This window comes from Dipteris shenzhenensis, chromosome 20, assembly GCF_047967505.1.
Source record: "Dipteris shenzhenensis isolate YYH24624 ecotype China chromosome 20, Dip_SZ_1.0, whole genome shotgun sequence".
NCBI lineage: Eukaryota > Viridiplantae > Streptophyta > Polypodiopsida > Gleicheniales > Dipteridaceae > Dipteris > Dipteris shenzhenensis.
This window is the reverse complement of record NC_141615.1, coordinates 17,995,273-18,010,432: the sequence shown is the minus strand read 5'-3', so window position 1 is coordinate 18,010,432 and position 15,160 is coordinate 17,995,273. Positions and strand designations below refer to the sequence as shown.

General features: G+C 42.0%; 1 protein-coding gene across 1 annotated transcript in view; it reads left to right on the top strand.

The window, feature by feature from the left end:
- LOC147889373 (transducin family protein / WD-40 repeat family protein) overlaps positions 1-15,160 on the top strand; it is a 112,709-nt gene that overhangs the window by 43,148 nt on the left and 54,401 nt on the right. The window contains exons 5-6 of the mRNA XM_087391571.1: positions 5,022-5,265; positions 5,831-6,006. Coding sequence (XP_087247697.1) covers positions 5,022-5,265; positions 5,831-6,006 — 420 coding nt within the window. The remainder of the gene's footprint in view (positions 1-5,021; positions 5,266-5,830; positions 6,007-15,160) is intronic.

Here is a 15,160-nt window from a genome sequence, read left to right as displayed (position 1 = left end):
TATAGTTTTTTTGGAGACAAAATATGGTCTATGAGAACCCCTTATGAATACATAAGCAAAAGCAAAAGCATGAAAACTTCAATCCTCAAGTACGGTGTAATGTTGTATCAAGTTGAGCCATGTGCCAATGCTGCATATAGAAGCAGGGTAACTTTTAAGAGGGGAACACAGTTATGGAAGTTTATGTCATTTGGTGAATCTTTTCCCTATAGAGTTATGGAATCGTAGGTCATCGGGCAAAACTTTCCCAAGGTATAGTTATAAATATTAGCCTATCCTACCACTTTCAAGGTTTTAACGGGTTGAGTTATAAATATTAGCCTATGTTACCATTTTCAAAGCTTTAATGGGTTGAGTATACTTAAAGTTCATATACATGATTTTTTATAAGCTAGAATTTGAGAATTCTAATCTTATAGATGGCTCTAGATGACTTATGCTAATCTATTTGAGTACTTGGAGGGCTTAATTTGAACCTTATATGAGGAAATTATGTTAATTTTTGGGCGAATTTATCAAATTTAAAGCTTTAAATATTAGCATCCTGACTTGGACAAGCTTCTAAATTCGCCATTGGGCAAATATTTGCCCTTAAAATTTACCTGGATAAATCAGAGACCAAATGCCTTGCCCTAGCTTGAACTTGAGCTAAGAAGCTAATCCCGATGGGTGAGCACCTGTGCAAAGAAAGCACCGAGTGTTGCCAAGTGTCATGGGTTATGAGTATGTATGACAGGTGATAAGATCCATGCAAGATGTATTCCTGTTTTTGTCGGGCGTATGCATGTGCAGAACAAGGAGAAGCGTGCGCTCCTCCCTCTCTACCTTATTACGATCGGAGAGAGTGTAAAGGCAGGCATCGGGTCGCACCACATAGTGTGCGAATGAGGACTACCCCATTTTAGAGAGAAAATTTTGAATATTCTCCATTCCATGATGCTTGGTTATCATTATAATAGCAATCTAGCTAGGACAAAACCAATTATCTATTTTCAACCTTCTTCTTAAAATACGAGAAATATATTGAACAAAAAGTAGTCCAAACGATTGTGAACTCAAGGGTAAGAACTCAGCCCAAGAAGCTAGCTGAAATAAGTTACCTACTAGAAGCGTGAGTATTTTCAATCTAAATACAAATCTATCTTCAAACCAAATAGAAATCATAGTAGTAACTCAAATTTTCAACAAATCATCTTTAAATGATCAACTAGTGCAGTGCTAACACTTCGTTTCTTCCCCTAAATGGTTGAGTGCTTCCACATGCAAGTTCTTCTTACCTATGGCATGCCTATTGCAATTTCAAGCTGCTCTACTAGCTTGGAGGGGTCCCATCTTCAACGATTTGCTCATCCACATGGGGTTGCAATTGGAAAATCCATGCAGGACCATTCTTGGGTGACGATTTGCACCTAGGAGTGCTCCTAGGCAATTCGCAAGTTCGCAAGTTGTGATTTATCTAGGAGCTTGATCCTGCAATTGCGATTTTGCTCTTGCCCCTGTTCTTCACCTGTTTGAGGAGTCTAGCTTCATTTGGGAGTTACCTTCTAGTGGCTTGCTTTATGGTGTATGTTGGTCTGTTCTCTTGCTCAAACTCTAAAATTGCAATTGCTGTAACAGGTACACAGCAACAAGAATTAGGTGCTTGGACAAATTGTCGAACCAAACACTTGCCAAAAGTTGCTCGCTGATGTGCTCTTTGGGATATCGTGATGAACAAAGATAGGATTTATAAATAGTGAGGTGGCCTCTATAGCTTTCAGAATCTCTGCATGGAATGAATTGCACGTGCTTACTAAACATGTTAATTACTGTCCATCTCATATCGAGTCCTTGAGATTACCTCAAAAATCTTGTAAAAAAACCATTGCCATGTGTTCCTAAGCTGCGTTTGGAATTGGTAAAGTCTCTAATAACCCATGGGGCTGTGACCTATCATACTCCGACTTTTGACTTGTGGGACATGAATGAACAAACTAATTTATGTCCTCCTTGATTGGAGGCTAAATAGAAACGTTCCTCTATGACCCACAAGTGAAGGATTATGGCATTTTTCCATAACTTATTCCCGCAAGTTTGTAGTCAGAGTCACAATTTTGATTCTAGAATTAACCTCTTGAAGATAATAATCGTTATTACTGGTTCCATCATTGAGCTGTGTCGAGATACAGGAAAACTTCCATGAGCTTCCTTCATCACTGCAAGTTCTTTATGATGTGTGATTGAAATAGCACATCTCATGTGCTTTTTTTATACTAATGGCTGCGTAATAGTCAATCGACTTGTAACATCAATCGTATCAAGTCTACTCCACATACTAGCATCCATTGAATGTGACTATCTATGGATACTAAAGATCCATCACCATGCTGTACATTGTATAACCATTGATATCAAGCTAAAATCTCTTGGAAAGAAAGCAAATTCTAATACCTGTCAGAACTGCGCATATGTGGAAGCATGTTTTGAAAAAATTGAACTAAAGTAATGCTTAGAAAATTACCATTCAACCTAGTAACAAATAAACTCAAAATCCATAGGGGAGAGAGAGAGAGAGAGATTAATGTCCGTTAATATAATTTTGCAGCATGGAACATGAAGAGTGTAACTACGCCATACTTTACTTTACTAATAGATACTAATGCCAAAATGCTCCTCAGGGCCAATGGCCTCAAAACGAAGTTATCGCAACACCGTGTTGTCACGCCCTCTATGTTGGCACATTGCACCTCTTCCTCCAAACAAGGGCATGTACTCGTGTGCATGTGGATCCAACCCAAAGCATTCAAGAAGATGTAATACACGTGCTTGCAAGGAACATACACCATCTTTTTGCCTTCGCTCTTTTAAAATCCTTCGCAACTACATCGTGGCAATTCTGATATCAACACAGAATAATTCACACCAATTTCTCTAGATCCCTCTGTATTGACATAAAACACATGTGATTCATTGCACAGCAATATGGCTTCATGAATAACAGTAGCATCCAAAGTACGGACCTTCTCTATGTTCTCATGACATTCTTTTGTTAGCTTGGACCTCCATTTAACTGCCTTCCCATCTCTGAATCTAGAGCGAATACCACTCACGACCTTCGAGGCATTTGCTGTAATCTGAGTCACAATTGAAACACCAACTGTGACACTCAGCACAAAATCATTTGTTTGAGGCATCTACACCCCAATGACGAAGTTTCCGATGCTAGAATCTCACCTTGCATGGCATGGCCAGCATGCAAAATTTTTCTGAGCTCATTCTTGTAAACCTCGGTAGCATTCTCAGATGGGGCATTTCTCCATTTCCTACACATACCTAGTCTATAAGAGTGCATTCTCAAGCCTGATGCAGCTTGTCCAATGTCAACATAGCGTGAAAAAATGAATTTTTTTCAAAGACGCTCTTTGAAAAGCAGTGCCTAATTGGGCTATCCTGCTAATCTCACCCTTGAAAACAATAGCCTAAAATGGGTGATCATGCTCTAAACTCGGTGAAATAAATTAGCCATAACTTCATAAAATGCTTACTCTCATGCATGTAACTTTATTGGTGTTGAAACAAACATGATATATGTGTAAATCATGTCTTGCCATTTGATTTAATATGCTACATGAACCCATTAAGGTTTGTTAATCAAAAGATATAGGCTGTCAAAGGTTTATACTAGAGGAGGCCGCGCCAACGCTTGTTCTAGCGGGCTTCGGTTTCTAAGTCCCAGCTCTCAGTTTGCTCCAGCTTGCTTCAGTTTGAGTTTGTATTTAATTTTTGATTTTGTTTGAGCTCTTGAGCTCAGTAGATCAGCATAGCATAGATTAGTATTGAGTTTGTATTTGATTTTTGATTTTGCTTGAGCTCTTGAGCTCAGTAGATCAGCATAGCATAGATTAGTTTTTAGCAAGGGCCCTAGCGCCCCCTTTGCTCTAGTCCAATGTGGCTTGGATGAATCTCTTTTTTTGTGCACTTTGTCCCATAGGCTCGCGAGGCCTCGCGTATGAAAGGAGGTCACTTTTTGGTCATGCTCCATGCCTTGCATGTCATTTTTGGCTGATGTATTGGAGTTTATTTCTATGGTATATCCTAGCACACAAGAAATAGAAGCACTCTTTATGGTGTATTGGAGTTTATTTTCATTGGGGTCCTTGGTGGTTTGTTTCTCTCTCTCTCTCTTGCTCTCTCTCTTCTCAATTAGCACTCATGCTGCTGCATTTGTGGAGCTTGTAGGACGAGACTCTTGATTGTGTATTCACCATGGATAAATCATTTAATGTCAGTCTTGTAGGTTGTAGACGTGGGCATCTAGAGTTTGATGAGGTGGACTTAAACCATGCTCAAATCACTTTCTGCACGAATGGGCACACAAAGCACTTGATTCATTTTGGTGGGTTTCGCTTGGTTTCTTCTTTCCCTTGGTTTCTCTAAAAACAAAAGGAGAGGTCACATGATTGGCAATACCTTCCCAAGTTATTATCATTTGTGTGTCACACTATGTTACTTTGGTCACTAGGACCGAAACATGTGTAACCAAACTTTCAAGATCCTGTAGGTACCTAGTTCTGCTGCATAAGTTTTTAAGCATTGGCAGCATCATATTACGCCTTGTGCCCCTCTAGGATTTAATATTTACTAATCCTAGGGTTTTAGTACAAATCCTACATTTGTTTATTCAATGGGTGCAATTCATTCTCTCTAACATTAAAGTGGTAGCAATCCTCAACCAAATGTGTATGTCTAACACCTAAGCGCTCTAGGGAGAGCCAATAAACTTTAGCACGTGTTTTGCAACATTTAGGCTGAGGCACGCATGAGGTGAGGGTAGTAGGCTACCTAGCCTCAGTACATATTCTGGAAGATTCTCAGGTTTTGAACAGAGATTGACTATGAACTGTGACTCTTTTGCAAGTATGTTTGCCTTTTTCATACATCACGGTTGAATCCTATGTGAATGCACAAATGCTTCAAAACACATGTTAAACGTTCTCAATTTGTGTTATGTGCTAATTTTCGTGTATTCTGTGAGACTGCAGGTTTTTGTTGCGAGCCAAGATGGATCTTTCGACCTCTGGAATATCAACACAGGAAAAATGGTCTACAGATTTTCGGGCTGGGGTTCTCTGGTTTGCTGCTGTGTTTCATCTCCAGCCTTGGATGTTGTTGGTATTGGCTGTGCGGATGGGAAAATATATATTCATAATCTTCGATTTGACGAATCCATAGTGACTTTCCAGCATACAGCAAGGGGAGCAGTTACTGCACTATCATTTAGAACTGGTAAAAGACAGATAAGAATAGGTTGTCTTGAAAAATGATATCAAACTGGTCTGATGTAAATGGACACTTGACTTCACATTGAAGCGGGACCCACATTGGAAATAGGCCATAGAACTAGTTAGTGAATTATGACCTGTTCATAAGGTTTGATTAGTTAATTTGTGTGAAAAGACAAGGCATTATAAAAGTTTTCGGTTGACAAAATGAAACCAAGCTTCAGCATCTTCACATATTTCAGACACAACCTTATTACTTTCTTATTGCCTGTGGAATAATTTTTATTCGCCTGCCTGCAGAATTTAACCATTATTTGCCTGCCTGCAGAATTTAACCATTATTTGCCTGCCTGCAGAATTTAACCATTATTTGCAAGTGTTTAATATGTGTTTTTGGGAAAACAATAATTGTAGAACTTCAGAAAATTTTGCAGTAAAGGGAAATTTTATGTCTTTTGCCCTTTGTCTGTCTTGGCATTTTCTTGTACAGCAATGTTGTTAGGGCTGTACTGTTTCATGCTGCAGAAAATAACAAGGGTTCCAATCTGAAGTGATGCTTTATGATGCAGATGGGCAACCTATTTTAGCAGCTGGAGGTTCTTCAGGAAGCATAAGTATATGGAATCTAGAGAAACGTAAATTGCAAGCTGTCATAAGAGATGCTCATGAAGCTGCCATATCTGCTTTACATTTTTTTGCAAATGAGCCAGTGTTACTTAGTGCTGCTGCTGATAATTCTCTCAAGGTATTTCTTGCCCTATGCAAACAACCCCCCCCCCTCTTCCCCCCCCTTCCCCCTCTTTCCCTTCTCTCTCTTCTTGGTATTGTGTTGTGATCTTGTCGTCCTGTGAGTGTGTTCGATCTGCGGATCAACTTTGGTTCAGCCTTCTTGCCTGCTGCAGGTCTTGGACGACAAAGTGAAAAGCTCTCGTCTAATTGTGTATGATTTGCTAAAGGAAGGTGCATAGAGCTCAACCTTTGCAGAAGCATCCTGTTTGCATAGTGAAAAGTCTACAAGCAACCAATGATAATGGCCCCCATGAGGAAGAAGTTGATTCAGTCAGAGAAGACAGTAGTCTTCAATTGAATTATTTTTTAAACAAGAGAAGAACAAGAAAGGAGGATAGAAAGCTCACACTCCTTGCTTGTCTTCTCTTTGCAGCATCTCCTCCACTTATTCCCATTCATAAAAAACTTCCCACAATTGTTACGCGCTTCAGCCCTCATAGGCTTCTCTTGCCTACCTTGTTTATCGTCTCCTCTATATAGTTAATCCCTCCTCCTCAATGGGTGTTCTTAGAGAGATCTCGTCCTGAAATTGACCATCTTTTGTGAGCTTTGCCTGAGCTGCAGGGAATGCTTCCTCCCTACATTTTTGGCTGAATGTTCCCGCTCTTCTAACGATTGTTGTCTCTGTTGAGCTTTCTGAAGGCAAAGTCGGAGCACATGTGGGAGCCTCCTCTTGAACGGGATTAGTGGAGCTGTTCTTGCCTCAAGAAGTACGGGCGAGGATGGATGAAGGAGGTCCGAGGAGAGAGGGTGCTGTTGGAGAGAGGGTGGGTGTTGACGGGAGATTGGCAATATAGGAGGTGGGTGTTGATGGAGATGTTGGTTACAAGAGTGGGTATCAATAGGAGATTGGCGGTGGAGAAGTTGAGTGTTGATGGAGAGGGGACGCAGCCCTTATGGGAGGGGAGAGGGGGGTTCCTGTAGGGGTGGGTTTGCATAGCTCAAACGTAGATCAACGACATAGAAAGAAAGAAAGAAAGAAAGTTTATTAAAGTCTTCGGGAGACCGTGAAGGTCTATGAGACTAAAGATAACTGATACAATGAGCATAACGGTGGCGCTGACGATCAGCAAACAGAGAGAGAGAGAGCTATTCCCAACTTGTGCAAAGGTCAAAGCAAAAAGAGGATACCTTGCTTTTTTGTGGGGTGGGGTACAAAAAGGACCAGTGTTTATATCAGTTCCATTCGGTAAAAACCTGGAATCCCCAAAAATATCTATTTCTCATCCCTTGTTAGTGTCATGGGTAGTTTCACATGTGAAAGGGGATTGGGTTTCTGGAAACCTCCTTCAGATGCGACTTGGTTTGTCATTTGTGATCTCGTGTTGCTGTCATGAGTGTTGTATTAGTATGGTGTGAAAATTTCTAGGGAACTTTTTGCCTCCATTTAGGAGGTTTGTGTTCACCTTAGGGTTAGATCTTTATGTTGGAGGTATTTGTTATTGTACTTTAAGGCCTTTTGACATTTCGTAATAGCACTTCAGCTTTCTTGTGCTCTCCACAACTGTATTGTTCTATTCCACCCTCTATCTGCCTCTACTCCAAAACCTTACAAGTTGGTATCAGAGCCCTACTCCTCTATGAGCTCAAGTTGGTCCTGCTTCATGAGAAGGTTCTCTAGCAAGACATCTTCCTTTCAAGGAAAAAGCTTGATGGATGAAGACGAGAGCTGTCCTAATGTGCGATGGATTAAGGGTGGGAGTGGCTTCTAGTTGTTCATGTAAGAGTTGTTCGGGGTTGTGACAACATACACAAACAAAAGCCACCATGACATTGCTCAGTTCTGTGCACAGCCTCAGAGACCTTGTTTGTCACTGCCTTCACCTATGAATGTACAAGGGATGTTAGATCATGTAACAAAGGGAACCAAGTGTAAAGCCTGTTGGAAGACAACTTGGGACGAGGAAGTGCCTTTGTAAACATATCTGCTATGTTGTCCTCTATGGGAAGGACAACTCTATGTCTCCTGGTGACAACCGCTCCTGAACATAATGATAGTGAACTTCAATATGCTTGGTACGCGCATGAAACACTGGGTTACGCGCAATGGCCAAAGCACTCTGGCTGTCAGTGTAGACAATAGTGGAGGATGTCTGGCGAATACCAAGATCTGTAAGTAATTGTCGAAGCCAAACACACTACTGTAGCGGTGAAAGCTGCCCTGTACTCAACCTCACAGTTAGATGTGGCAACTGTTGGTTGCTTCTTGCTGAGCCAAGAGATACATGAATTGCCAAGCAAAAAACAATTGCGAGTATGTGACACTCTGGTGTCGGAACATCCTGCCCAGTCACTATCCGTGTAAGCATGCATGGTAAGTGAACCCTGATCACCATAGAAGAGGGCTAAATCCTGAGTGCCTCTGAGATATCTGAAGACTCTCTTCATTGCCTGCCAATGCTGTGAACTGGGCATGTGCATGAATCTGGTGAGCTGAGATATTGCATACTGTAAGTCAGGTCTGGTGTGACATAAATAAATAAGACATCCAATAGCCTGATGATAAAGAGTGATATCACATGGTGGGCTCCCATCATGAGTTGAGAATTTGAAGCTAGGGTCTACTGGAGTAGAGATTGGCTTGCAATCCTCGAACTGAAAACGATGAAGGAGCTGTCCAATATACTTGGACTGTGACATCATGATACCCCCCTCAACATGAGCAAATTGAATGCCCAAATAATAGTGGAGCTGTCCCATGTTTGACATTTCAAAAACCTGCTGCAAATCAGCTTTGAAAGCTGCAATATGCTGAGTATCTGGGCCCGTGATGAGCATATCATCCACATATAAAATCAGCACTAAAAAATCAGATCCACTCCCACGGACATAAAGAGTGGGCTCTGTGGAAAACCAAGGGGTGCATGAATTTTGGCATACCATGCCCTGGGTGCCTGCTTCAAACCATAAAGGGCTTTTCTAAGCCGGCATATCTTATTTTCAGAATTAACAACCTCAAAGCCAGGAGGTCGTGTCACGATCTGTGACGTATTCCTTTCTCTATACCTTAGACTTATGGATGGTTTGATGAATGGACACTTGTGGAAGGGTATGCCCTTTCGACGGGACACTTCCTAGGAGGCACAACCCTTGCCCTTTCGATGGGACACTTCCTATGAGGCACAACCCTTCACAAGAGACATTCTATTGAAGAGACATTCCTATTGTAATGTACCCTCTCATCAAGGGTCACACCCTTCACAAGGGGTACACACCTCTTCATGCACATACACTTTGGAGTACACACCTTTTCATGTGTGACTCTTCACTCTCTATATAAGAGAGGCCCAATTGTATGGATGATACACTACAGATACTACAGACACTCAAGCAATACAATTATTCCTTGTTCTCTGCTATTTCAGTCTCCTTTCTGTTCCTTAGCACATTTCTAAATATAGTAAATCTAGGATTTCTTACAGGTTGTGTGACATAGACTTCTTCCTGCAGATCCTCATGAAGAAAAGCAGTCTTGATGTCAAGTTGGTGCACTTGCCAATGATGATGGGCTGCAATGGCAATGACACATCTAATGGTAGTAATCTTGGATGTGGGAGAAAATGTCTCCTCAAAGTCAATGCCTTGTTGTTGGGCATACCCTTTTGCAACAAGACGGGCTTTGTATCGATCTATGCTGCCATCAGATTTCCTTTTTAATTTGTAGACCCACCGGGTACCAATGGCATGCTTGCCGGGAGGGAGATCTACTAATTCCCATGTGTCATTTTTAGCAATGGATTGTAACTCAGCTTTCATTGCATCCATCCACTCTTTACTGTCAAAAGCATCTTTATGGCACAAAGGCTCTTCATTGCAAGCTGTAGCAAGGAGTGCAAACTCAAGAAAGTGACCATGCATCTCTCTATTCCCTGATCTTGTCTGGGCAGCAAAAGCTTGATCTTGTTTGCTATCCCTCAATGTATCAAGAAGCCATCTGGGAACTTGCCTTTGCTGTCTATTGACAGCTCTTTCTTCAATGACTGCAATATGAATAGTGGGATCATTTTGTGCCGGAAGAGAAACCTGCAAATCAGCATGAGGTAGTGGCTGCCTATTGCTTGGTGGAGGGCCTGCAGGAGGCTCATGTTGCTGGTCAAAGTCCTCTTCTGAGGATGACAGAGGTAACCAAGATTCAAAGGCTTCAAACATGTCAACATTTGGCTTAGCTTTGCAGTCCACAAGAGGAGAAGCTGAATGCTCAGCAAAGATTACATCGGAGGGCCTGCAGGAGGCTCATGTTGCTGGTCAAAGTCCTCTTCTGAGGATGACAGAGGTAACCAAGATTCAAAGGCATCAAACATGTCAACATTTGGCTTAGCTTTGCAGTCCACAAGAGGAGAAGCTGAATGCTCAGCAAAGATTACATCTCTACTGACAATAATCTTCCGAGTATTTGGTTGGTATAACCGATACCCTGTGCTCTCCGGGCTGTAACCAATAAATATGCATTTGATTGCCTTGTCATCAAGCTTATGTCTCAGCTGAGATGGTACATGAACATATATAAGAGACCCAAAAACTCTCATGTGTGAAAGTGAAGGCTTCCTGCCTTTCCATGCTTCATAAGGTGTAACAGTCTTCAGTGCCCGTGTAGGTGATCTATTCAGCACATAGTTGGTACACATCACTGCATCAAGCCAAAATTTATTGGGCAAAGACTTGGCCTTAAGCATGCATCTGGCCATCTCCATTGTGGACCTGTTTTTCCTTTCAGAAACAGGATTCTGCTGAGGAGTGTAAGGAGTAGTGCATGAGTGAACAATGCCCCGTGAAGACAGAAATGCATCAAACTCCTTTGACATATACTCGCCCCCTATCTGTGTTGAGGGTGACAAGCTTGCATCCTGATTCATTCTTAACCATATTCAGCCACCTCTGAAAGCATAAGAAAACTTCAGATTTGGCTTTTAAAAGATATATCCAGCAATATCTTGTGAAATCATCAATGAGAGTCATGAAATATTTGTACCCCCCAATGGCATTTGTCCTCATTGGGCCACAAACATCACTGTGCACCAGCTGCAATTTCCTTTGTGAGAGTTTTGGACAATTCTTTTGAAAAGGAAACTGATGCATCTTACCCAAAAGACAACCCTCACACACATGTTTGGAAACTGTGTGAGTTTGAGGTACATCATTTGCCATCTGCTGTGAATGTAGCTTTGCAAGAGCTCTATAATTGAGATGACCCATTCTCTCATGCCAAAGACGAGTTTCAGCAAGCTGTGAATCTGAAATAGCAAATGCTTCAATAGAAAGTGCAGCTGAGTGATGATCAAGGTGATAAATCCCCTTTTGCAAAGTGCCAGTGAGAACTATGGCATTGTCATCATGAAGATCATAAACTAGGCATCTGAGCCATCAAAAATCACTCTGAAACCTGAAGTGGCAATTGTTGAAATTGAGATCAAGTTGACTTCAATTCCAGGCACAAAGAGAACATTTGTCAATGTGACAGGATGACTTGAAATAGATGTGAGCTGCACATCTCCAATTCCTTTTACAGCATATGAAGCATTATTAGCACATGTGACAGTCCCCCCTCGAGGTAAATCAACTAAAGAGTGAAACAATTTTCTGCAAGATGTGACATGCTTTGAAGCACCACTACCAAAGTACTAGGACTGAGCATCATTAGCAATAAAGAATGCATAAGCTTTGGAGGGATCAAATGAGCAATGGACAGCCCATGCCCAATCATCCTGAAGAGCATGTGCATGTGAAGCATTTGGTGGCTCATGGGATTCAATGTAAAGAATAAGGGAGAGAGATAGGAGACTCAAGTTCAGCTTTCTTCACAACACACAAAAGAGAGAGGACACAAGGTTGGAGGGTGAAGCCTTTCTTCACTTTTGCACACAACAACCATACAATAGAAGAGGGAAATACCCTATATGTCAAACCCTAGAATACGTGGTTCATATGTGAACCCAAACCAAAAACATACGTGGTAGTCTAACTACACCACGAGTACAACTAACATAGGTGGTGACATAAATGATAGTCATCCAGGAGATATATCGGGGGTAGAGCTTGATATCTCAACACTCCCCCTCAAGCTCAAATCCATCTCACGTACACCAAGCAAGCTCCTAAACCTGCGAAGCTTCTCGGTACCCAATGCCTTCGTAAAAATATCAGCCACCTGCTCCTCAGTGCTGACATAGACAAGATCAATCTCACCAGCTAGAACCTTCTCTCTCACAAAGTGATAATGCACCTCAATGTGCTTCGTTCTAGCATGATAAACTGGGTTATTAGCAAGCATGATGCTGCTAATGTTGTCACAATGAATGACAACTGCTGCATGAATTGACTGTCCCATATCTGCAAGTAGCTTCCGTAACCAAGCTACTTCACATGCAGCCATTGTTGCACCCCTGTACTCAGCCTCTGTGCTCGACAAGGCAACTGTTGGCTGCTTCTTGCTGCTCCAACTGATGGCACCACTCCCAAGAGAAAACATAAAACCACTAGTAGATCTCCTGTCTGAGACACTACCAGCCCAGTCAGCATCTGTGTATCCATGTACCTGTAATGCACACCCAGCTTCATAAAACAGTCCATAATGCAATGTGGACTTCACATACCGCAGTATGCGCCTAGCCGCATCCAAATGTGGCTTCCTCGGTGCCTGCATAAACTGACTCACCAGCCCCACAGCATAGCTCAAATCTGGTCTGGTTATAGTCATGTAAATCAAGCTACCTACTATGCGCCTGTACATAGTAATATCTTCAAGAAGCTCACCTGTCTCTGCATTGAGCTTCACATTCTGCTCCAATGGAACAGAGATAGGCTTACAGCCTGTCATCCCATATTTGGACAGCATGTCCAAACCGTATTGCCTTTGCAACAGCCATATCCCACTCGGGGATCTAATAACCTCAATGCCCAAGAAGTAACGTAGCTCTCCCAAATCCTTCATCTCAAATTTCTGCTTCAACAGCAGCTTCACTTCATTAATGTCTGCATCACTATCACCTGTAATAATCAAGTCATCAACATAGATGATTACAAGCACAATCCCTCTGTTTGTCCTTTTCACATAAAGTGAAAAATCTGAATTGGAAATCTGAAATCCAATAGTGACAAGATATTGCCCTATCTTGTCTGACCATGCCCTCGGCGCCTGTTTTAAGCCATACAAGGCTTTGCGCAACCTGCATACAAAATCGGGGTGTGAATTATCCTCATAACCTTCTGGCTGCATCATAGCTCTGGCTCCTCTAGAACCTTGACCATATAAGCATAGTGATGTGCTGTATACCCATCATATCTCAGCCTGTCAACTGGATACTTAATACGAGTGGACCTCCGTACAACTGGATCAGTTGCAGGAGTCTTTAAATCATGCCTGCTTTTCCTTGCACCAGGTGTAACAACAGAAGGAATCCCAAGTTCCTCATCAAGGCTCATTTCAGAGCCGCTTGACTCTCCATCAACATGAGAGCTACCAGCAGACACATCAAACACTGGAGCATGGTCTACTTTTTCTTTTCCCTTATGTGATACCTGCACAACACTATCAGGGCTGCCATGTGACGATTCACTAGATCTCAATCTCCCTGTCCATGCATTAGATCCACTAGTAGAGGACTCTCTGGGTCCACTCAAGGCTTGAGATTGCTGCTCTGCATTTATTAGCATTCCCATTTCCTGGATCTGCATCTCCTACCATAACAGTTGGTGCATACCAGCTGCTCATTTCATCAAAAACAACATCTCTGCTCACTTGCATTTTGCGGGTGGAAGGGTTATAACAGCGATACCCTTTCTGGTGCAGAGCGTATCCAATAAAGATGCATTTTTCTGCCTTTGGATCCAGCTTTGTTCTCTTCTCATCAGGAACATGAACATAAGCTATGCAACCAAATACCTTCAAGTGAGAAATATCTGGTTTTTGGCCTGTATACATTTCTTCAGGCGTCATGCCATGGACAGCTGCAGTGGGGGTTCTGTTCATAATATAAACAGCAGTTGCTACTGCTTCAGCCCAAAAATAATCAGGCATGTTTTTCTCATTTAGGATCGCCCGTCCTACTTCTGCAATATGCCTGTTCTTCCTTTCTCTGCAACCCCATTCTGCTGAGGGGTAGACCTGCATGAGTACTTCCTTTGAATTCCCTGTTCTTTTAGATATTCACAAAATTCTTCTGAAAAGTACTCTCCCCCTCCATCAGATCCCTCCATCAGATCTTAGCACTTTAATATGCACACCTTTCTCTTTTTCAACCATGGCCTTAAAAGCCTTGAAATGGCTAAACACTTCACTTTTGTGCTTCATAAAATAAATCCACACCTTCCTAGTGTAGTCATCAATAAACGTCACATAATAATGGCATCCACCAATAGAAGCAGCTTTGGTTGTCCAAACATCTGAATGGATCACTTCCAAAGGTCTTCTGCTCACCTTAGCATTTTTGGGAAATGCATGTCTGGCCTGCTTACCCATTTGGCATGCTTCACATACCTTTTGCATTCCCTCAACTCTGAATTTAGGCAAACCTGCAACAATGTTTTTCGTTTGCATAGATTTCAGCCTTTGTATATTCACGTGCCCAATGCGCTTGTGCCATATCTCAATATCTGCAATGACACCTCTCCCATGTGCAAACATAGCAGCTTTCACCTCAGGCATATCAACATCCAAGGTGAACATTCTGCCATTTTTGTTGCCTTTCGCAACCAAGCGGCACTTATTTTTCAAGTCCTCAACAAAGCATCCATCAGGATTAAATCTAACCTGCAGACCTTGCTCAACCATCTGACCAATTGAAACTAGGTTCTTAGTGATTTTTGGGACATGAAGTACATCTGCCAAGTACTTCGTTTTGCCATCCTGCATAGCCAATGGCACTTTACCAACCTGCGTAATTGGGTGTGCAGTATCATCACCTGTTTCAACATAACCTGGCTTATCCAAATTTCTAACATCATGAAACCACTCACCATGACTGGTCATGTGGTTAGAGGCACCTGAATCAACATACCAAACATCATTGCAAGCTGCAGCATCTCCTGACATGGAGTTAACCATATGCTGCATCACAAAAAGGTGCTCATTTCTGTCGTCACCATGCCCACTTGATGATGCATAGTTGCTTTGC